At 35.4% G+C, this 24,446-nt stretch overlaps 1 protein-coding gene and 1 non-coding gene across 8 annotated transcripts in view; one reads left to right on the top strand and one right to left on the bottom strand.

The window, feature by feature from the left end:
- The window catches only part of SMAP1 (small ArfGAP 1), a 173,160-nt gene that overhangs the window by 86,043 nt on the left and 62,671 nt on the right, over positions 1 to 24,446 (top strand). For 6 of the 7 annotated variants that reach the window (XM_004769307.3, XM_013044190.2, XM_004769306.3 and 3 more), the window contains one exon: positions 7,414 to 7,494. The exons of the other annotated variant lie outside the window; for it this stretch is intronic. In XM_004769307.3, the coding sequence (XP_004769364.1) occupies positions 7,414 to 7,494 (81 nt within the window). The remainder of the gene's footprint in view (positions 1 to 7,413; positions 7,495 to 24,446) is intronic. 7 annotated transcript variants of the gene reach the window in all.
- LOC123388948 lies at positions 7,586 to 7,730 on the bottom strand. Its single transcript, XR_006603459.1, has one exon. It is a non-coding gene; the product is annotated as a U4 spliceosomal RNA (small nuclear RNA).

Here is a 24,446-nt window from a genome sequence, read left to right as displayed (position 1 = left end):
TGGGCTCCCCTTGCCCTGGGGATATCCACACTGGGAAGTTAAAGCCTCTGTAACATCTGGCTTTGCACATCAAAGGAGCTTAACTCTATGAGGGCAAGACCCTGGAGGGAATGAAGACCCTGTATTTAAAGGGCCCATAAACCGTTTTACTTGCTTGGAGACCCAGAACAGAGGTCGCAGTTGTAAAAGTGCCTGGAACATGCATGAAGGAGATTGAATAATATTAGGGTGTGTGCCAGAGGGGCAGGGATCTGTAGGAACTCTCTCCAGGGAACACAGTACTGGAGGGTACCACTTTTTTGCCCTCCTTTAGCTGACCCAGTTCTGGCAGACACTTTTTTTGACACACTTCCCATCAGCCTCACTAGCAACCATTCACCCCGTTTCATGTTCCCCTGCAGATTAGCCTACCCCTGCAGGCACCCTTCAAAGTGTCTGCTATCCCACCACAACCTGGCAGGCAACCTCTGTCGGGACCAGTGCCCCACCCAAAGCAACTTCTACCCACTTCCCCCACCGGATGGGAAGCCTTGGCTGGGACAGACACTACTCCAAAGTGACTCGTGCCCCGTAAAATGGGGGCCAGCCCTGCATACCAGCATGCCTGCAACAGGTGTGGCTAGGCCTTGCAGCCAGCCATTTTGATGGCCAGCTGCCCCCACCAGCATGTCTGCAGCAACCATAGCCAGGCCTCTTCACCAGTTGGGCTGAGGCCAGCTCCATCCTTGCAGTGTTCCCACAGTAATAACAGCCAGGCATTGGAGCCAGCTCCACCCACCAGCATGCCCCTGGAACTAATGGCCCAGTCACAGCAGGAGGGCGCATGCAGCCCATACAGAGGACTACTTGTTTCTAGTGACCAGGGAGCTTGTGTTTCTGGGCCCCACAAGATAACTTTCTTCATAACGCCACTACCTTTAAGACGGGGAGATGTAGCTGACCTACTTCATGTATAAAAGCAGTCAGACAAACCAGGGAGACAGAAGAATGTGTTCTGAGTGAAAGGATAAGACCAAATTTCAGAAAAAGAACTAAAAGGAGTTAAGCAATCTACCTGATAAAGGGTTCAAAGTAATAGTCATAAAGATGATCACTAAACTGGAGAGAAAAATGGATGAACTCACTGAGAAATTCATTGAAAAGATAGAAATATAAAAAAGAATCAGAGTAGGGGCACCTGGAAGACTCAGTCTGTTAGGTGTAAAATATGTAAAACTTAACACCCCCAAAAAACAGATAATCAACTCAAAAAATGGGCAGAAGACATGTACAGTCACTTCTCCAAAGAAGAGATACAAATGGCTAGCAGACACATGAAAAAATGTCCATCATCATTAGCCATCAGGGAAATTCAAAACCACATTGAGATACCACCTTACCAGTTAGAATGGCAAAAATTAACAAGGCAACAGATGTTGGAGAGGATGTGGAGAAAGGGGAACCCTCTTATACTGTTGGTGGGAATGCAAGTTGATGCAGCCACTGAAAAACATTAAAAATAAAGCTACCCTATGACCTGGCATTGCACTACTAGGTATTTACCCCAAACATACAGATGTAATGAAAAGAAGGGTCATATGTACCCAATGTTCATAGCAGCAATATCTACAATAGCCAAACTGGAAAGAGCCAAGATGCCCCTCAACAGATGAATGGATAAAGAAGATGTGGTCCATATATACCATGGAATATTATTCAACCATCAGAAAGGATGAATACCCAACTTTTGTATCAACATGGATGGGACTGGAGGAGATTATGCTGAGTGAAATAAGTCAAGCAGAGAAAGTCAATTATCATATGGTTTCACTTACTTTTGGAACATAAGGAATAACATGGAGAACATTAGGCGAAGGAAAGGAAAAGTGCAGGGGTTGGAAATCGGAGGGGGAGACAAAGCATGAGAGACTGTGAACTCTGAGAAACAAACTGAGGGTTTTAGAGGGGAGGGATATGAGGGGATGGGTGAGCCTGATGGTGGTATTGCGTGGAGTGCTGGGTGTTATACATAAACAATGAATCTTGGAACACTACATCAAAAACTAATGATGTATTATATGGTGACTAACATAACACAATTAAAAAAAAATAAAAAGAAAACTACAGGCCAGTATCCCTGATAAACATAGATGAAAAGATCCAAAACACACACCATGACCAGATGGGATTTATTGAAGGTATGTGAAGAGGGCTAAACTTTTGCAAATCAATCAACACAATCTACAGTATTAAAAAATTAAGGATAAAAATCATGATAATCTCGACAGATGCCAAAAAAAGCCTTTGACAAAGTTCAAAATCCTTTATGATAAAAACTCATCAAAGCAAGAATGGAGGAAATGTACCTCAACATAACAAAGGTCATATATGACAAACCCCACAGCTAACATCATACTCAATGATGAAAAGCTAAAAGCTTTTCCTCTAAGGTCAGGAACAAGACAAGGATGCCCACTCTCACCACTTCTATTCAGCATAGTATTGGAAATTCTAGCTGGACTAGTTAGGTGGGAAAAAGATAAAAATGCTTCCAAATTAGGAAGAAACAAAATCGTTATTATTTGTGGACAACGTGATTTTATATATAGAAGTCCCTGAAGCTCCACCAAAAAGCTGTGAGAATAACAAGTGGCATGGAAAAAGCCTAGTGGAAAGAGAACTGGACAGGCTTTCAGTCTAGTCCCACATCTGATGACACCAAGACTCTCACAAATTTCTCTCTGGGAACTTGTTTCCTTAGCTGTCAGAGGTGGGAAATGGAATGGGTAATGTTCTTTGTACAACAGTAGCCCCAAAGTCCGCATGAGAAAAAGGGTACCAAGGACCAAACAGATTTGCAAAACAGTGACAATGAATTTTCAAGACTCTAAGTTCTGCTATAAAGGAAAACATCTTAGGGGAAGCTGGGTGGCTCAGCTGGTTGAGTGCCCAACTCTTGATTTCAGCTCAGGTCATGATCTCAGGATCCTGGGATCAAGCTCCCTGTCAGGCTCTGTGCTCAGCACAGGGTCTACTTGGGATTCTCTCTCTCTCTCTCCCTCCCTCTCTCCCTACCTCTGCCTGCACACACATGTGCACACGCATGTTCTCGCTTTCTAAAATGAATAAATAAAATCTTTAGAAAAAAAGCTGTGAGAGCTAAGAATCAACTTCATTAAAGTTGCAGGATGCAAAATCAGTATACAAATATATGTTCTCTCTATACACTAGCAATAGATGGTTAGAAGGAGAAATTAAGAAAACAATCTCATTTACAATCACATCAAAAAGAATAAAACAGGGGCGCCTGGGTGGCTCAGTGGGGTAAGCCGCTGCCTTCGGCTCGGGTCATGATCTCAGGGTCCTGGGATCGAGTCCCACATCGGGCTCTCTGCTCAGCAGGGAGCCTGCTTCCTCCTCTTTCTCTCTGCCTGCCTCTCTTCCTACCTGTGATCTCTCTCTGTCAAATAAATAAATAAAATCTTTTAAGAAAAAAAAAGAATAAAACACCTAAGAAGAAGTTTAGCCAAGGAGGTGGAAGACGTCTACACTGGAAAGTGCAAGATACTGATGAATGAAACAAGACACAAATAAATGGAAAATATTATATGTTCATTGATTGGAATAATTAATGTTGTTAAAATGTATTACCCAATGCAGTTTGTAGATTCAGTGCAATTGTTATCAAAATCCCAGTCACATTTTTCACAAAAATAGAACATACGTCTCTAAAATTTGTGTGGAACCACGAAAGATCCTGAATAGCCAAAGGGATCTTGAGAAAGAACAAAGCTGAAGGCATCACATTCCTTGATTCCAAACTATATTACAAAGGTATGGTAATCAAGACAGTATAGTATTGGCATAAAAACAGATTACTACAACAGAATAGAGAGCATAGAATTAAACCCACATATATATGGTCAGTTAATTTATGCCAGAGGAGGCAAGAATGTACAGGGGAGAAAGGACAGTCTCTTCAATAGATGGTTTGGGAAAACTGGACCAGTATCTTATTCTATATACAAAAATAAACTCAGTATGTATTGAAGACTTAAGGCAAGATTTGAAGTCATAGAACTACTAGAAAAAAACATACATGGTAAGCTCCCTACTGTTGGTCTTATTGGTTATGTGTAGTAATGTATAGCATGGTGACTAGAGCAACCGTACTGTATTTCACTTAAAAAACTTTGTATGGTGACAGGAGGAAACTACACTCATGGTGGTGATCATTTCGCAGTGTTATATAAGTATTGAATCATTTTGTATACCTGAAATTATGTGTTATGTGTACATTATACTTCAGTCTTTTAAAAGAAAGGCATTGATCTAATTCAGTGATCTCCAAAGTCTGATGTCTTTATTGAAAAGCTTTAAATATTAGAAGCCTGAGGTAGTTCATTTATGATGTCTATATGTGTTTTTTTAATGTAATCCTTTCAAAATTTCTATTATATATGTTTTATAATGTGCATAATATAGTGTTATATATACTTTATAAAGAAATATATATGCATGATAGAATATATATGCTCACAACTTTTTAAGGTAGAAGTACATAATAAAAATTTTTTGAAGACCTTTAATCACATCACTCAAGTATAATTTGAGTATAATGAACCAAAAACATGTTTTTCTCTATCTTACAGAAGCTGGACATTTATTCCAGTTTTGGGATTTTTTGGTTTTTGGTGTTTTTTATTGTTTTTTGTTTGTTTGTTTTGTTTTGTTTTGTTTTTTATTGACAGAGATCACAAGTAGGCAGAGAGGCAGAGAGGGAGGAGGAAGCTGGCTCCCTGCTGAGCAAAAGCCCGATGTGGGGCTTGATCCCAGGACCCTGAGATCATGACCTGAGCTGAAGGCAGAGGCCTTAACCCACTGAGCTACCCAGACACCCCTGTTTTTTGTTTTGTTTTTTTTAAGATTTTATTTATTTATTTGACAGAGATCACAAGTAGGCAGAGAGGCAGGCAGAGAGAGAGAGAGAGAGGGAAGCAGGCTTCCTGCGGAGCAGGGAGCCCGATGCGGGGCTTGATCCCAGGACCCTGAGATCATGACCCGAGCCGAAGGCAGCAGCCCAAACCACTGAGCCACCCAGGCGCCCCCAGACACCCCTGTTTTTTGTTTTTTTATACAGAAGGTCTGTTTCGCTATATCATTCGTATATATAGCAACCAAGTTTCCGGAACTATTTTAGAATGCCAAACACAGCTGTATTTTGTTCTTGCTGAGAAAATAGTTTAAAACAAATTAGGTTCTCACAGTATTCTGATCTCTTAGCAGCTTTTGATTCTAGAGATGGTAGTCATCTGTGGATCAAACTATATGACCTGAATTTAGAGCCAATGTTTTTAATGTTACTTCAAAGCTTGTGTTGTAATACCCTTGCCATAATCAGATTAGATGACAGCCATATTTTAGCAACTGACATTCCAGTGATGAAGAGCACCAAATTGTGCTCTTTATTAAATCCAGCTATATAATCTAATTCATTTTTGCTGATGTTATATGTGCCTCCCAGTCATAGTGATTAGAAAGAGAAGCTTCTTCTTTGCTCTCAGAATAGTGCCTTCCTTGAGAAATTAATTGTTCTTTGAGGGTGTAGAACAGTTCATCCCCAGTGTATTAGTGAGCATGTTTAATCACATTGCCTTCCTCACCAAATTTGATTAAATAATATCTAGAAAACATTCCATAATATGTAAAGGATTTGTGCACATTTCATTTTTTATATTAACTTTGGGTTTATTTATTTTTTTAAATTTAATTAACATATAATGTATTATTGGTTTCAGAGGTAGAGGTGCGGATTTCATTTATTCTTCACTTAGTAAATGGGATAAGGTTACTTATAAAGTTGTTTTGAGGATTCGGTGAGTAAAGACAGCATCTTGCGCATAGTAAGGGTTCAGTAAATATTAACCGTTGTTGTATGAAAGAATAATAATAAATACCAGTGCTGCACTGGATGACAATGAGTAGTGACTTGAGAGTTTGGGTCTGTCTTCCCTCGGTTCTCCCACTGATAAGCTGTGTGGCTTTCTCCTTGCTTTCCTAAGATTTCTTTTTTTTCCCCTTCATTTGTAGAACGACTATGATGACATTTTTTTCAGACACTTATTATATAAATTAAGCTAAAAGGGAAGGTGATTATCACAGTGTTTCGCCCATAAGAACTTTTATTTTATGCCTTTTGTTACAGCCTCGGAATTGCCAGTGTTGTCTTTTCTCAATCATAAATAATTATTTACTGTTGAGAGAGGTTGTGTCAAATACCATTGAAAGACACAGGTACAAACAAACCCATAGGCATTTTGACTAAGTTTTGTGTGTTTATTATTCTGCCTTTCCTGGGTTCATCAGTTTATCTTTTCCCATTTGCTGCTAGGAAACTAAGGTACTAATTAATACTCATTTGTAGTAGTGATTCACTTCTAGGTTTCTAGGTATCTCTTACCTTAAATGTCTTATAAATGCTCATGGTTTAATCTTTTATTTCATTTTTCTTTTTTTGGCATGTTTGTGGCCCTTAAGTTTTTTAATGTTATATATACCCTGCTTTATTCTTCTTGGAAATGCAAATTGTGGACATCATAGTACCAGTACAGTTTACCTAGATTGGATTGGATTAAATCCACTAATCAGTTTGCTTTGATACTAGGCATATCCTTAACATTTTTTTATGAGAAAATTATTGTATTTGTTCTTTAAAAAATCACAGCATTATGTAGTACACTAAGCATGTTTTGTGATTTATTTATTTAATTATTTATTTATTAAAAAGAGAAGGGGAGCGTGCAAGTGGCAGGAGGGGACAGAGGGAGAGAATATTCAGGCAGACTTCCGGCCGAGCATGGGGCTTGATCATATGACCCATGAGATCATGACCTGAGCTGAAATCAAGAATTGGTGCTTAACAAACTGAGCCACACAGGTGCCCCCTGTTTTGTGATATTTTTTAAAATTAAGGTATTTTTTTCCCTTTTGCCTCATGTTCACATGTTGTAATCTGTCTTCATCTGTGTGATAAGGAATTCTCTTTTAGCAGTCAGTTTACTTTTCCTTCTTATTCAAATCTCAACATTGTGGTTGCTATTAGGAAGCCTAACCTGATGTAAAGATACAGTGAGAATTTATTGAGTAGAGGTCTCATTTGTTTAAAACGAATTCTGAAATTTCAAAGAAGTTCCAAATCATTTCACCTGTCTTAAATTTTTTAAAGAAAAGATATTCTTTGTTGTGTTACCAACATGTAAGTTCAATGACAATATGAATTTGAATTTGCTGTTTACTTTTGTATTTCAATATCACTGGATATTGTCATCACTGAACACTTCCTCAAATAATGACTCAAACTAATAAAATAAAAATGTCCTAAGAGCTGACATTTTTAACAAAGTAAACTTATCAAAACTATGGTCTGTGTTTTAGAAAGAAAAGGAAAAAAAAAAGGAAGAGAAAAAGAAAGAAAAGGAGCCAGAAAAGCCCACAAAACCTCTTACAACTGAAAAGGTAAAATTCATTCTTTAAAAAAATCCATTAAGATTACCTTCTTATTTTGTAGTCTTACATATGAATGTCTTTTGGGATATTTACAAAATGCGAATAATCATTCTTTTGTTAAGTAATTTTTGAATGAAAATGTGTACTAAGCATGTCCTTTTATATTGTCCTGTATAAATTTTAATTAGCAATAATCGCGCCTCGGATAAACCTCATTGGCTATGATACTGCCACTGCGCAAAGCTTGTCCTGTTTTTAGTCTGTTATGTATCTATGGGTATAGATCAGGGGAACTCCTCAAGGACTAGTATTCTCTTATGAATGACATAAAGAAAAATGTTTTTAGTTTTCACGGACAATCAGATTTTAGTGAAAGTTTAGAGAATGGAGAGATCATACCGGAAGGGCTTTCAGAAAAGAGTTGATGCTTAAGTATAAACATTTGAGGTAGATTTTGAGTTGTAGGTAGGATTAAGGTGAAAGGCAAGAATATATCATTTGGAAGGAATACCTTGAGGACAGGTATAGAAACTGAAAATAGACAAAGTATATTTAGAAAAATAGTACCTCTATAGAAAAAATATTTGAAGAAAGATGTATATCTATGTATTAAGAGAAGTGAAAAATAAGACCAGCATGGTAGATTGAGCTCAAATTTTAGAGAACCTTAAAATCCATCTTGATTGGTTTTTTTGGAGGAAAGGCTGTGGGTAAGATTCCAAAGTCTGTAGAGGTGGACCTAATTCAGAAAGGTTCTTTTGGAAGATTATTTTGGCAGTGATGTGCAAGATAGATGTGCTTAGGCAAACTAGAGGGAGAGAGAACGTTCGCTTTTTAAAAGGCATTAGGAAAATAATTATGGCAACTTGGCTTTGAATGTATTTGATTGTGAGAGTATGGAAGCATGATAGAGGGATCATCAGTAAAGGGACCATCCTTGATAGTTGTTGAAATTTTAAAAATTGACCTAACCAAGGCATAAATTACATATACAAGGAACATCTACTTCAAGTGTACAGTGCAGGTACATACTAGTTCTTTCACTGTCATTTATTAAAGCAATCTTTACCTTCAAAGAGTTGTAAGAATGTCCTTTCCTTTCTCCACCTCTTACCTAAAGCTTACTCATTCTACCTTTTTGCATGAAACCCCTCTAATATCTCAACTAATGACAACTTTTCCCTTCCTCAAAATTCTGGCAACATTGCTCTATGTTTGATATTATTACTTTCTACTTTGTATTATTGTTTAATTGTTTTTTAGATAAATTTTCTTACCTAACACAGATACGTAGTGTTTCCTGAGATTATGCATCAGTCAGGTGCGGACCAAGTCTATGTTTCTTTGTATTTCTAACAGTTTCTTGTTTGTAGTAGATGTTTAGGATAAATACATGTACATTGATTCACTGGTGTTTTTCATCTCATACTGTCTTGATTCCAAGGTCATGAAGAACAATTAATAAACTGCAAATGATAGGACTATAAGACCTTTGCTAAGTAGAATTCTTTGAAATATTTTTTTGAAATACTGATTTTCAGTTAAAATTAATTTCCTTGAATATTACTTTGTTTTAATGATAGTTTACTGAATTAAATTCTTACCTTTCATCAAATTAAATTTAGATGTTAAATATTACATTTTTTCAAAGGAGTAATTCAGTTGGTAATTATAACCTGGTTACTTAAATAGGTTTAATTCTCTTCTGCTAACTTTCTCTTTAACATGCATGAATAAGCATTGTTGTTTTTTTTTAAAGACCTAGAGAGAGAGAAAGAGCATGCGTACGCACAAGCTTAGGGGTGAGGGGCAGAGGGAGAAGAGAATCCTAAGGAGACTCCATGCTGAGTGCAGAGCCTGAAGTGGGGTTCTATCTCATAGCCCTGAGATCATGATCTGAGCTGAAACCAAGACACTTAACTGACTGAGCCATTCAGACACTCCAATATGCATCATTAAATTTTAAGTGAAATTTCTTACAATTTCCAGTTGCCTTACAAAGGAATTTTAAAATCAATAGTAGATATTATCTTTTATTGCCAAAAATTAGAAATATCAAAATAGTTTTTGTTGTACCTCACAAGATATAACAACTTTCAAAACATCATATATTTATTTTCTCTCTTACATGAAAACCTTACCATTGAAATACAATGAGCATTTTGATGTAGTGACTATGTAACGTTTCATAGCCTTGGATGTAAATACTTGCTTTCTGTTGCTGTGTATGGAAAAGGGCTACAGTAGTTACCTGAGAAATGAGCCACTGGGTTGGGAGCTTGAGAAGAACAGTTCAGGATGTGTGAGCAGTGAGAATCTATGGTTCCTATACTATTGCCTTTCAATACTTAGGTTTTATTAATCAGTTTACCTATCATCTGTTATTCTTACTCAACCTGCAGAGGTTTAGGACTCCTGCTGCTAATGGTAGGTTCCTTGCTGGAATAATAATCATCTAGAGGGAAAAACTTTGGTTCTTATCAAAATTTTGTGGTCAAGATAGTGCAGAGTATATAAGAAGGAAGAAACATTTAGAAGTATAACAGTAGGGAAACAAAGGAAATAACACAAAGAAGTTTCATAAGCATGTAGACATTTTCATATATAGGCATTTTTCTTTATATTCTCTCTCATCTTATATTTTAAAGGGTCATATATAGTCTGCAGATGAAAAATTAGTGGTAATATCAGTGAAAGTAGTAGAAATAGTAAGAATAATATCATCATCATAAAGTAATAGTGTCTTTCTTAACTATTTCCTATGTGCCAGAAGCTGACAGGTGTACAACATATGTGTACAGTTGTACATATACAACATATGTGTAGAGTGATCACCCATGTATTCACGATCTAAGTCAGGAAATAGATCATGAACAATACCCCAGAAGCTGCCCCCCTCCCAACACCATTTCCAATAAAATAATCACTTCCCTTCTCCCCAGAGATAAAAACTTATTTGCGTTTTAGAAATAGTTTCACCTCCTCTGCATGTATTTCTGAACAGTGTAGTTTATTTCTTTCTATTTTTTAACATATGAATGAAATGATACCACAAGTATTCTTTTGTATTTTGCTTTCTTTAGTTTACATTTTATTTGTGTCAGTCAATCATATTTAGTTATAATTTATTCAGTTAATTGTTTTGTAGTATTCTATTATATATATGCTCCTTATTTTATTTATCCGTTCAGCTGTTAATAATATTTGGATTATATCCAGGCTTTACCCGTTATAAACAGTGCTGCTGTGAAGACTTCTGTACATGCATCTAAGCTCATATTTCTTTAAGATACACTTATGAGTGCAGTTGTTGGATCATAATCTGTCCATATCTTGAATTTGACTAGATAAGGTTAAACTGTTGTCCAAATTGTGTACCAAATGTATTCTGGTCTGGGCACATTCTATACATTGTATAGTATTGTCAGAGATTTTCTTCCTTTGGAGTTCTGGTTTGGATCTCTTGTGTGTTTTTTCAGTTGGATTGCTTGCCTTTCTCATTCATTTGTATCAATCTATGCAGAGGCATAAACATAGAGGATCCTAGTCTTTTTTAAGTTATGTGTTTGCAGATATCTTAGCTTTGGAACTTTATTGAGCTGATTTTATTGCTCTCCTTATTTCTAGTTTTTGAATCAGTGATAGGGCCTCCTTATCTTATTTCTGACATCAAAGGAAATCTTTCAACTTTTCACCTGTGTATGTTATCTTTATTCTTCACAAAAACTACAGAATTATTGTTGGTGGTCCCATGTTATAAATGGAGACTTAGAATATATGATTTGCCTAATGTCACCTAGTTTAGTTAGAGAATTCATAGAGTCTGATTTCGAAGAAGGATTTTACTAATTTTTTAAGGCAGCACATATTAAACTCATCTCCTATCTCTTCATGTATTTAAATTCACTAATTTCTATAGGTTATTAAGTCATTAATATGGTTCTTGACACATAGCAGTGATTTAATAAGTGGTCACTTACAAATAACTTAATTTGGGGTAGCTGGGTGGTGCAATCCATTAAGCATCTGACTCTTGGTTTCGGCTCAGGTCATGATATCAGGGTCATGATCAAGTCCCACATTAGGCTGCATGCTCATCTTGGCGGAGTCTGCTTGAGATTCTCTCTCCCTCTCCTTTTCCCTTTGCCCCTCCCACTTATGCTCTTGTTGTCTCTTTCTCAAATAAATAAGTAAGTCTTTTTAAAAAAGTAAGTTAAGGGGGGCACCTGGGTGGCTCAGTGGGTTAAGCCTCTGCCTTCAGTTCGGGTCGTGATCTCAGGGTCCTGGGATCAAGTTGCATATTGGGCTCTCTGCTCGGCAGGGAGCCTGCTTCCTCCTGTCTCTCTCTGTCTGCTTGCCTCTCTGCCTACTTGTGATCTCTCTCTCATTGTCAAATAAATAAAATTAAAAAAAAAAAAAAAAAAGTAAGTTAAGGGGCACCTGAGTGGCTGAGTAGGTTAAGTGTCTGCCTTCAGCTCAGGTCATGATCCCAGGGTCCTGGAATTGAGCCCTGCATCGGGGAGTTTGCTTCTCCTCTCCTTCTGCCCTTACCTCCTTCTCATGCTCTCTCTCTCTCTTGCTCTCAAATAAATAAAATCTGAGACAAGTTAATTTGGGGGTTAGAAGGAACCTTACAACTCTAGTCCAAATCCCTTATTTTATAAGGAAGTAAATGAGGGGCGCCTGGGTAGTTAAGCATCTGACCTTTGATTTCAGCTCAGGTCATGATCTCAAGCCCTATGTGGGATTCCCTGTCTCCCTCTGTCCCTCTTTAAAAAGAAAGAAAGGAAGAGAGAGAGAGAGAGAAAGAAAGAAAAGGAAAAAAAAAGAAAAGAAAATAAAGAAAAGAGAAGAAGAAAAAGAATATCCTAGAAGGACGTTAAAGCACCAAGAAGTAAACTTGCTCAGTATCAACAGTTGTTGGCAACTCAAGAGATTTGAACCCACGTCTTCTGATTTAAGTCTCAGGTCCTGTGTGTTTGTGTGTGTTCTTATTTGACATACATGTCTTCAAGTTTCTTTGTTACTGCAATTTTTAGTCCTATTGTACATCCTACATCATTTTGTAACTAACTGTCCAGGATTCCTTTAAAAAGAGTTGTGTGTTTGTATGTAACCTCATCCCATGCTATTTTCACTAGTAAATTAATAACTTTTACTGATTTATTAGCTTCTAGTGGGAACTTCTTTTCTTTTAAATAAACGTGTTTTCCTTAAGCAGTCTATTTCTTTTGTTTAAACTGTATTTTGTATTTAAGTCTCACTGAGGTTTATATTTTTTGTGGTATGTGAGCATCTGTTATAACAGGGTCAGCTGGAGGCATGTTTGCTTTCTTTTTTGAGAAGAGTGAGGTAAAAGCTAAAAGTTTAACAAATCAATTGATTAATAGGGTAGATGTTTATATAAATATATAATTATATTTATATAGATATAGATATCTATATCTATAGATATCTAGATATTTATATCTAGATCTAGATCTAGATACCCTTTGTGCCGTAGATATTCTCTTGGAAAATTGTGTATGAATTTGACTTTTTCTAAAATATTCTGTCATACATTTGACCTCTCTAATTCATTTTGCTAAGATTTATCTACTATGCTCTCTCCCAAATAGCCAGTGATCTATAAATATATTCATGTAGATGAGAACTAACCTTACATTATAGGAATATATGTGAATTCTCTTTCAGTTTAAATGATCAGATCTTAATTTCTCCTTTAGAAGTTTCTAAGTTTTATAGTTTTTCTTTTCTAAAAGAAGTCTGTCTGTGTCAAAATACGGAAAATGGACATATAGTCAACTCCTTGGTGGTGGTAGTGGTGGCAGGATTAACCCCTTTTAAGGTAACTGTTATTGCTGTTCTGGATTTAGTATTATTTATTACAACCCATCATATGGGTTATTATTGGTGAAGTTCTGAACTTTCTGAATTGTATGATAAAAAAATCTTGAGAGTCAGCAAACTTTTTTCTGTAAAGAACCAGATGGTAAACATTTTAGGCTGTAGATCATAAGGTATCTGTCACAACTCTTCAATTCTTTCTTTATAAAAACAAACAGTAAATGAATATTTTTCAATAAAACTTTACCTACAGAAACAGTTTGTTGAGATCCTCCCCTTTTTGAGAATTAGTTGCAGTGGAAGAAGCAGAGTCAGGAAGAGAACCTTATTCAAGCCCTTGGTCTGTTGTTAACTGTCTCCTTGGCAGTCAGTTAACCACAGAACCTCCTTTTCTTCATTTCTTAATGACAGGGTTACTAAATGATCACTTTGCAATAATAGTTTTAAATTTAGAATTATTCCACGTACTGACACAGGAACAGATTCCTAAAATCATTTTAAAATACCCATAAAGATGGCTTTCAGTGTTCTACAGAGCTGGCCTTTAGTCACTGAGTTCTCCATATTATTTTATACTGGTTTCTCATCCGCAATAGTTGTGATCTCTTAATCATTAGCTGTTTTACTGTTAAAGCACAAAGTCTAATTTAGTAGAAAAGGTATTTAGTTATTCCTAATGCAAGTTATTTCTGTATTTATATAGAACATATATATATCCAGATATGTATATAAAATTTGGAAAGAATGGCTTACTTTAAGGTATTTAGATATTTCTATTTAGCTGTTTATCTATTTAAGTGTTATTACACCTTTTTTTTTTAAAGTTTTTATTTAAATTTCAGGTAGTTAACATACAGTGCAATACTAGTTTCGGGTGTACAATAGACAAATACCATATGATTGTACCATTGTTTTTATATGTGATAGATATATTAATAGAATAATGTAGCTTATTTTATCAAAGATTTATATTTTCATGGACTTTGTTCAAGTTCCTCTCTGAGATAATTATACTGAGGGGACATAATTATGTACCTATCTTAGAATATTTTTATGTTTTTAGAAACTTAAAATTCTCTTAACATTCAAACTTTTATGTCTTTATTAAGTATTACCTGTTCTGTAGAAAAAAATACAAACAAGCAAAATATTAAAAATCATGTAATTTCTCATAGTCTTTCTACCTAAGAATAACTGTTTTAAACAATTTCTTAAGATTTTCTATGCTCATGTACATAGGCATCTATGTACTTACTCATATATCCCTTGGTGGGGTGCTTCAGTTTAAAAGAGGTTGCTGTCAATGGAATATGGTCCTTAAAATATGTGTTATACATTTTTTGAAAAGATTTATCTATTTATTTGACAGACAGCGAGAGAGGGAACACAAGCAGGGGAACTGGGAGAGGGAGAAGCAGGCTTCCCGGCTGATGCAGGACTCAATTTAGGACTCTGGGCAGATGCTTAACAACTTTTTCAGTGTTCGGGCAGATGCTTAACAACTGAGCCACCCACATGCCCCAAATGTGTTATAATTTTTTAATGTAAAATTTAAAAAGTGTTTCTTACGCAGATATTTGCCGCTAGCTTCTTGAAATTCTTGAAAGAAAAATCAGTTCATAAAGTCTTTCAATGTAGAATAAAAAAATCCCAGGAAGGAAGGTAAAGAAGCAGTGATATTATGGGAAAGAGGAGGTTTCTACTTTTGATAATACTGTCATTAAAAAGTTATTTCAAGATATGACAAGTATTTGAGTCTTTAAGAAAATGATATGATATAGATAAATAGTGTTTTTTTTTTCTAACTCCTAGTTGGAAAAGAAAGAACCAACATTGTTGCTTTTTTGAACAAGTCTTTTATTTTTTTTTTTCTTAAAGATTTTATTTATTTATTTGAAAGACAGAGATCACAAGTAGGCAGAGAAGCAGGCAGAGAGAGAGGAGGAAGCAGACTCCCTGCTGAGCAGAAAGCCTGATACCGGGACTCCATCCCAGGACCCTGGGATCATGACCCGAGCCGAAGGCAGAGGCTTTAACCCACTGAGCCACCCAGGCGCCCCTGAACAAGACTTTTATGTTAATAAAACTTAGAAAAATAGATCTTGATAAATATAAGTGATTTAATCTTACAATAGAAACAAAAACCACAATTGCAAGTCTGTTGAACTTGAAATTTCAGTGCAGCCCTGTAAAAGTAAGTAACCAGTTGTAAATCAAATAAATTGTTCTTAGTAAAACATCAAAGTGAAATTAAGTGGCTCATTATATTTTTTTTTAACAATCTTACAGAGACATTTACAGCCACCAAGCTCTCAAATGTAATTTAAGCTAAATAAACCTTTCATGATACATGAATGCATTGATATTTCCAATAATTAATGCTTTTAAAGAAATCATGGAAACATATGGTCTAGGTGAGTAAGCATAGCAGATGTCTCACAGAGCATATTTTTGTAAGTGGGTTGAGCAGAATCCTTATATTTTCTACAAATCGTTTCATTCTCAGCTTAGTGCTCAACCTTAGAGATTAGTTTGATAGTAATCTTTTGTTTGTAAATTTAAAAAACAATAGGTGTAATATCACTGTACATTTGGCTTAGAAAGCATTTTAATGTAGCTTTTCTGTTATCTAAGTTTTATTAAGGTATAGATTGCTAGTTGCTATTGACAACTTCCTATCTTTTTTAGCTTTTAAGTACCTTTTTAAAAATTAGTATTTTTCTCTTTGAAAAAGATCACAGTACTATGTCTAAGTAGGGAGAAATCAAATGTTCTGTCTAATAAGTTTTTTTAAAGATTTTATTTATTTATTGGTCAGAGAATGAGAGAGCACAAGCAGGGGAGAAGTAGGCAGAAATAGAGGAAGAAGCAGGAACCTGCTGAGCAAGGAGCCCGATGTGGGACGCAATCCCAGAACTCTAGGATCATGACCTGAGCTAAAGGCAGCTGCTTAACTGACTGAGCCACACAGATGTCCCATCTGTCTAGTAGATTTATAGTTACTCATTGTTTAACCAAGAAACACAGTAGATTAAAAAAACCTAGCAGATTTTTAATAGCCTCTCCCTTCTTCCTCCCCATAGTACCCATACTGTATATGTTTTTAATAGGTTAGAAAACATGCCACAAGTTGAAAGAAAGAAATAACATCACCACAGATCTGACCACTTAGAAAAAATTATTACTAACCTTTTGATGTTTATCCTTCCTGATTGTTTTCCAGTGGAAATATATGTATCTACATGGAATCACTAAACATATTATTTTGTAACCTACTGTGCTCCTCTCTCATTTAACAATGTCTTTTGTTAAATCTTCACTGTCCTTTTTTTGTCTTTTTTCTGTTTTTTAAAGATTTCTCTTATTTATTTGACAGAGAGAGAAAGCAAGAGCAGGGGTAGCAGCAGGCAGAGGGAGAAGCAGGCTCCTCGCTGAGCAGGGAGACTGATTTGGGGCTTGATCCCAGGATCCCTAGATCATAACCTGAGCTGAAAGTAGATGCTATATGTATGCTTTTCTGTCTTCAATAATATTCCATTGAGTGGATACATCATAATTTATCTTATTCTGAGTACAGTAAGAGTCTTTAAAATATCTCTCTTAAGTAATATGTATATATAATCAGTGTACAACTATGTGATAACTTTATAGGGTCAATTTTTAAAACTGGAACTGCTAAATCAAAGGATATGAACTTTTAAAGAATCTTTTGAAAAATTAGAAGACAGAGATGGAAGAGCCTGGACTTGGTTAGAAGACTTTAATTTGATTCTCATCTTCGCTATTTTCTAAATATCTGAACACTCTGAGCCTCAGTTTGAGCATATATGTGTGTGTATACACACACACACACACACACACTATACACACACATATGTATACTGGGCATTTTTGAGTACCTATCACATGTGAGATACTATTTTAGGTACTGAGGAGGCCTCAGTGCTGCATGGATGGCCTATGTGTTATAGGATGTTTAGCAGCATCCTGCCAGTCCTAACAGTCCAGAATGTCTTCACACATGCTAAATGTCCCCTGAAGGCAAAATTACTCTTCCTTTCAGAATCACTAATTCACATTTTAGATCCATGAAACTGGGTCTCAATGTTGTTTTTCATCTTCTGGAATATTACTTTTGTGAAACTTATATTTGTCTAGATTACTGCATTTACTTGAAAGTATTGGAGTGCCAGAATAACTAGAGGCAGAAAAGAAAGATTCCAACATCATCAAAACGTAGTGGAGGCCTGAAAACTGGGAAGAATGATTAGCCTCAGTGCTTATAGAAAAAAGTACAACTGTCTAAGCTCTTCAGAGTCTAACCATTACTTGTTTTCATTTTTTCTTTTAGTTAATCCCTTTTCAGATCTGTACACGTTGCAGGGCAACTGAATAGATATTGTCTTCTTAACATGTAATTCTTATTTTTGCCTCAATAACTTTGATTTGGTTCTATCCTTCCCCCTCCCCATGTCTCTATTTACTACCTAACCAAGTCTCCATCTGCTCCTAAATCCTTATCATTATAATGATATTCAGCCTCCTTTCTCTTTATAGCAATTTTTTTCTTATATAAACTTACAGAAAACACAAGAAAAATATAAAGGAAAATCAATTTTAAATTTAAATCTCACCACTTTAACATTTTGGTTTTTATTTCACTTTTTTCCTCTAGTTTGACATTGTTTTTATGTTTTTGTTTCCTCATTCCCTACTTAATATTACATAATGATCATTTTCTTATGCAAAGTTTATATTACCATAAATTTTATTTTATAGACTATATTATATTAATAAGTTAATTTTTTAAAATTTTTAACTTATTGTACAACATTTTCAAATATAAATGGAAATGAAAACTGTTACAGGACTTAAATAGGGCACTGTACCTGACACTACTACTACTGACACTACTGTGAAACAGAAAATAAGAAGTATTGGTAAAGATTTGGAGAAATTGAAATCCTTGTGCACTATTGGGAGTGTAAGTTTTCACACTGTGAAAACCAGTGTGGTGATTCTTCAAAAAATTCAGTATAGAATGACCATATAATATAGCAGTTCCACTTCTGGATATATACCCCAAATAATTGAAAACAGGGAATCAAAAAGATATTTGTACACCATGTTCACAGCAGCATTATTCATAAGAGCCAAAAAGTGGGGGAAAACCCCAAATTTCCATCAGATTTTAAGAAAAAAATCCTAAATTTCCATCATGGATGAAGAGATAAGCAAAATGTGGTATAGACATACAATGGAATATTCAGCCTTATAGAAGGAAGGAAATTTTGACGCATACTACAACTTGGATGATCCTTAAGGAAATCATAGTAAGTGATAAAAGCCAGTTACAAAAGGACAAATACTGTATGATCCACTTCTTTGTGGATTTTTTCATGTGTCTTTTAGCCATTTGGATGTCTTTCTCGGAAATGCATTCATGTCTTCTGCTCATTTCTTGACTGGATTGTTTTTGGGGGGCTGAGTTTGAGAAGTTGTTTATAGATCTTGGATACCAGCCCTTTATCTGATATGTCATTTGCAAATATCTTCTCCCATTCCACAGGTTGCCTTTTAGTTTTGTTGACTGTTTGCCATGCAGAAGCTTTTTAACTTGATCAAGTCCTAGTAGTTCATTTTTGCTTTTGTTTCCCTTGCCTCTGGAGACATGTCTTGCAGGAAGTTACTGACCGAGGTCAGAGACGTTACTGCCTCTGTTCTGTAGGATTTTGATGGATTCCTGTCTCACATTTAGGCCATTTGAGTTTATTTTTGTGCGTGGTATAAGAAAGTGGTCCAGTTTCATTCTTCTGCATGTGGCTGTCCAGTTGTCCCAACACTATTTGTTGAAGAAACTGACTTTTTTCCACTGGACATTCTTTCCTGCCCTGTTGAAGATTAGTTGACCAGAGTTGAGGGTCCATTTCTGGGTTCTTTATTCTGTTCCACTGATCTGTGTGTGTGTTTTTGAGCCAATACCATACTGTTTTGATGATGACAGATTTGCAATACAGCGTGAAGTCCAGAATTGTGATGCCTCTGGTTTTTTTCTTTTTCAGTGTTACTTTAGCTATTTGAAGTCTTTTGAGGTTCCGTACAAATTTCAGAATTGTTTGTTCCAGCTCTTTAAAAAATGCTGATGTTATTTTGATAATATTTTGCATTGAATGTGCTTTGGGTAGTATAGATATTTTAACAATATTTGTTCTTATAATTCATGAGCCTGGGGTGTTTTTGCAGTCTGGCTTTTTTTTTCTTTAAGATTTCATTTATTTATTTGACAGAGAAAGCAAGAACAGGGATAGTGGCCAGCAGAGGGAGAAGTAGCCTCCCTGCCAGGGAGCCTGATAGGGGGCTTGACCCCAGGACCCTGAGGTCATGAGCCAAAGGCATAAGCTTAACCAACTGAACCACCCAGATGGATTTTCTTTATTCATTAATTCACCTGGTGGCATTTTACTTAAAGCAATATAATCTGACCAGAAAGTAAAAAATATGCAGTGGTGAAAGGACAAGGTGTTTCTCCACTCACCTGGGAGGCATTCATTTTCTTATTTTAAAAAAGTATCTATCTATATATCTATATATGTATAATATATATATGGAACCCCTAGCCTTGGGGTTTCCAACTCTCCCTGTTTTGTGGCCTGTCAAAAAATGGCTATTCTAGATATACATCTCTTTTAAATTTCTTTCTTGCCTTGGTTTATGGCCTTTTGCTACCAGCCTGGTCCCCATTATTATTATTACTATATTTAATATTAGCTGTGGATCTGGAGAAATACTTTCTTTTCTGGTAGCAATGGTAAGTATTCTTGAGCTTTTGCTTCTAAAGTATCCAGAATGGGTTTTAATTGTAGATTATGAAAACAGGTCTTCCCACTTCAGAGTTACTACATGGTATGAACATCCTTACAATCTGATGAGGATATTGTTGGCAGTGAATATTAATAACCTTTTAGAGATGACTCTGTGGTCTTTGTTTTTCCCTCTGGGCCCAGTGCTCTCTAGATATTTCATCATTTGAAACTTTTCCTTTTGGCTTCATAGGCTGTGTAGCTTTGATCAGATGTCATTAGAACCTTGAGATGTACACTATATTTTACATCCTGTTTCTTCATTTCACCTGAATTCAGTTCTTTGAGTGTGTCTTAAGTTCTTAATTCAACTCACACTCAGCTCTCCTCTCTTTAAGGTAGAAAACATGCTGTCCAAGTGTGAGTTCTGTTCTGGCTACTGTGATTATTCTGTGTGATTTAAGTGTAAGTTTGATAAAAGTATTTTAAAAGGAATTTGGTCACACAGTTTGGTTGCTTTCAAGGAGATTAAATGCTACCACTGTTTTGCATCCAGATATTTAGTGAGTGTGTGTGCAGGACAGGTACAGAGTATGGAGATTAAGAGAAGTCAGAAATAACAAGTTGGGATTATTAGGAAAGTCTACGTGGTGTTGGGTATATCTGACATGAACTTTGGAAGTAGTTAGGAAAGAGAAGAGAGGGCAACAAGCAGAGGGACTAGTCTGAAAAAATGACTGAAGTTATAAGGCACATCTTGGCAAATAATAAATGTTTAACCAGAGTGTAAGACAATAATGGAGTATAAGACAAAGATAATTTTGAGAAAACCTTAAGTTTCATGATAAATAGTGGATCACTTCTGATTTTGAGTAGAGAAGTATATTGATTTGAGCAATGGTTGAGTAAGATGATATCCTGGCTGCAAAATGTAAGATGTACTGACAGGAGGAGCAGCAGTGAGTGATAGTGCAAGCAAGAGATAATTGAGGCTTGAATGGAGAGTGCTATCTTTATAAAAGTAGATTAGCCACCATCTGCCTGGTGAAGAATGATTGAAAGGCTTTTTTGTTTTAATGCATTTTACTTTGCTTTTTAACAAATAGCCTTGTCAGACTCTAAGGGGCTATTGTATCAGGTTCATTCATCTAGTCATTCAGCAAGTATTTATTAAGCAGTCATTGTATACACAACATTAGAAATTCAGTAATAAGAAAAAATTCCTGCCTTCATGTGATAATGTGTATAGAATCATTTCAAACGTAAAAGCCTTTTTACCAAGGAAAGATACTGACTACTGTGATGTTTAGTAATTACCACCATCAGAACTTTACATTAGCCAGAGCCTAAAATGATATTATTATGCCAATTCTCTGTATTTATATCTGTATTTAAAGATATTTTAACTGATCATTAGACTTAATTATAGCACTGGCTTAGTACTTTGAATTTAATGATGAAATATGCATTTACTTTATTAGCAAATGTCTATTTCAGATATATTGATGATAGCTGGAATTGCATTGGATCTAAGAAATTCTCCCTGATTCCATTTTTCCGTCAACCAGCAGATAGGTTTTGGTGATAGGGATTCATTCCCAGAAGCAGTAGTCCTCAGACGATATAAGAGTCCTTCCACCTGTAGTTATTTTGATTTAGCAGATCTAGAATGGACTGCTAAATTTTGTAGTTACACGCAGACTCAGAATGAGATGAAATATAGCAAGAGCATAGTCTTCTATCATTTTTTCAATTTCCTAACCACTAATCCTGTTGAAATTAAACTTGTATGATTCTGCTAAGTAGATCCTAGTCCACTGTCCCTTAATTTTTCTTACCTAGGACCTTATTATTATAGCATTGTTAACTTAAAATTCCTTCAGCTGCTACAAGAGGGAAGTACTCCTTTCTTCATAACTGATTTGAAAACATCTGAGGAAAAATACAGTTGATTTGGGCTAAACTTTTGATCTCTAAGAGGTTTAAAAGCAGTTTGTATGATCATGGTTCCTTGCAATGATACAGAATAGAGTGTTGGACTTCCCTGTTTTTCTCCCTGGCTGTTATCTGTGCTGTTATCTATCCAGAAAACTGGAACTTTTTCTCTTCAGCCTCAATTCTGGATTATAATCTGTTGAAAAGGTCTTTTTAAATGACAACCGGTCTCCGTACTTACTGAGAGTGTCCGTCTCTATTTTGTTTGTTTTTATTGTTATTCCCTTGGTAACTCTTCTATTTGTAAGTTTGCAAAGATTTCATAAAGCTTAAATCCTTTCTGGCTCCATTTCTTTGTTGATTGTAAAGGAAGGTCAGAAAATGAATTCAATATTTATTTTTTACTGCCTGGCTGCTTTGAGTTCTCTAAAAACCAAGTAGAAGCCAGTAAGATGGGTAAAGGAATAAGGAGTTACTCTTTAAGTCATTTTAGAAGGCCCAAAGATGTTGAGAATTGTCTTTGAAACAAATGTTTGTGATAGCATACAGGACCTTTAAAAAAAATTATCAGGGTAAGGTAGTTAAAATATTTACATAAATTTGCTTTAATTATAAGATCATAAATCTTTGGGATTTATTGCCCAAAGTATGTTGTGTTTATAAATGTAAATTTAGTCCAGATATTTAAAATATCTTTTTGTTAAATTTTAAATGGAAAATGCTAAATATATATATACTTATTACTCAGCTTCAACAACTCATGCCCAATTTTGTTTCAACTATACCTTTACTCTCCCCATATTATTTTGAAACAAATCTGGACAATTATATCATTTTATCCACAAACATTTCATTATCTATCTCTAAAAGATAAGGTGTCTTTAAAAAAAACAACAAAGTGCTATCCGATATACTAAAAAAAAGACAAGTCATTACATATTTCTCACCAAATACCCTATAATGTTCAGATTTCGTTAGCTCATACACGTCATAGTTTTTATCTGTTTATTAGTTTGTATTAAAATGTCTATCAGAATGGTATGTCTTTTAAACTTTTTAATCTAGTAATTCCTTCTTTATCTCTTCTTTTTTCTTTGTAATTTTCTTGTGGGGAAAAGGATGTCTTTTCCTTTCCCGCAGTATAACTTTTGCTGATTTGCATCTCCATGCTTCCTTTGCCCTTTGTATTTCCTATAATTGGGTAGATGTATTCCCATTTGATTTTTTTTTTTTGAATTTTATTTATTTATTTGACAGAGAGAGATCACAAGCAGGCAGAGAGGCAGGCAGAGAGAGAGAAGGAAGCAGGCGCCCCACTGAGTGGAGAGCCCGATGCGGGGCTCGATCCCAGGACCCTGAGATCATGACCTGAGCCAAAGGCAGAGGCTTTAACCCACTGAGCCACCCAGGCGCCCCCCATTTGATTTTTTTTAAGCTAGACTATTATGTTGTAATTATATTTCCATCAGGAAATAATACTTGACTATTTCTCTTCTTGAGATTGTTAGCCCATTTACATTAATACCTATGTCCAGGAATCTATTAGGGGCTGCAAAATGGTGATATCCTAATTCTCTTTTTTTTCATTCAGTAGTTGAAATACTTGTATTAGTTTTGCTTACCTGGTAGTATAATTCATATAGGAAAGGCAGCTTCATTCTTTTCCTTAATCTAATAGTTTTCAAAATAATGAGTTGATTCATTAGCATCCTTCAGTTGTGTACAATTAGGGTTTTTTTTTGTTTCATTATGTATTCATGAATTTAAACATATATGGTATAGTCTATCCATTGAAGTTATCCTTTGATGAGAAGCCTCTTCAGATTGGCTCCTAAGCCTTTTTTGTGATGCTACTGTAAATAGTATGATATTTTCCTTGATATTTGGTATGATAATTGTTTTAAGCTCATCTTGTACGTTGCCTTTCCCAGATCTGTAACTGCCTGCCATTTTACTAGGGAGCCCTGGTTCCCTTTAGCAGAAAATAGTATTTCATTACCACAGTGTAGGTCCTAATGGTGTTCATTGTCTATATATATATATATATATATATATATATATAATATCACAGTTCCTCAAATTTAAATTGTTTACTCTCTCCAGCTGTCAATTTATAGAAAAAAGTTATGACTAGTCATAGCAAATCAAGAACAGATTTTGAATTTGAATTTAGAACTCCATAGTTTACTGTTTTCTTAGTTAAAAAAAAAAAAAAATGTGTTCCCAAACTGAATAGCCAGTAGTGGCTTGGTTATTTGTGACCTGCTGCTAAAGAACCGTAGGCAGCAGGTATTTATTTCCATTCCCATTTCTTCATTATTTTTACTTTCATTCCTTGGTAAATCCTGTTTTTAAATATGATATTACATTAAAAACTGA

This window comes from Mustela putorius, unplaced genomic scaffold (assembly GCF_011764305.1).
Source record: "Mustela putorius furo isolate JIRA1106 unplaced genomic scaffold, ASM1176430v1.1 tig00003927_pilon_pilon_pilon, whole genome shotgun sequence".
NCBI lineage: Eukaryota > Metazoa > Chordata > Mammalia > Carnivora > Mustelidae > Mustela > Mustela putorius.
The sequence above is the reverse complement of the archived record's forward strand: the minus strand, read 5'-3'. Positions and strand labels throughout refer to the sequence as shown.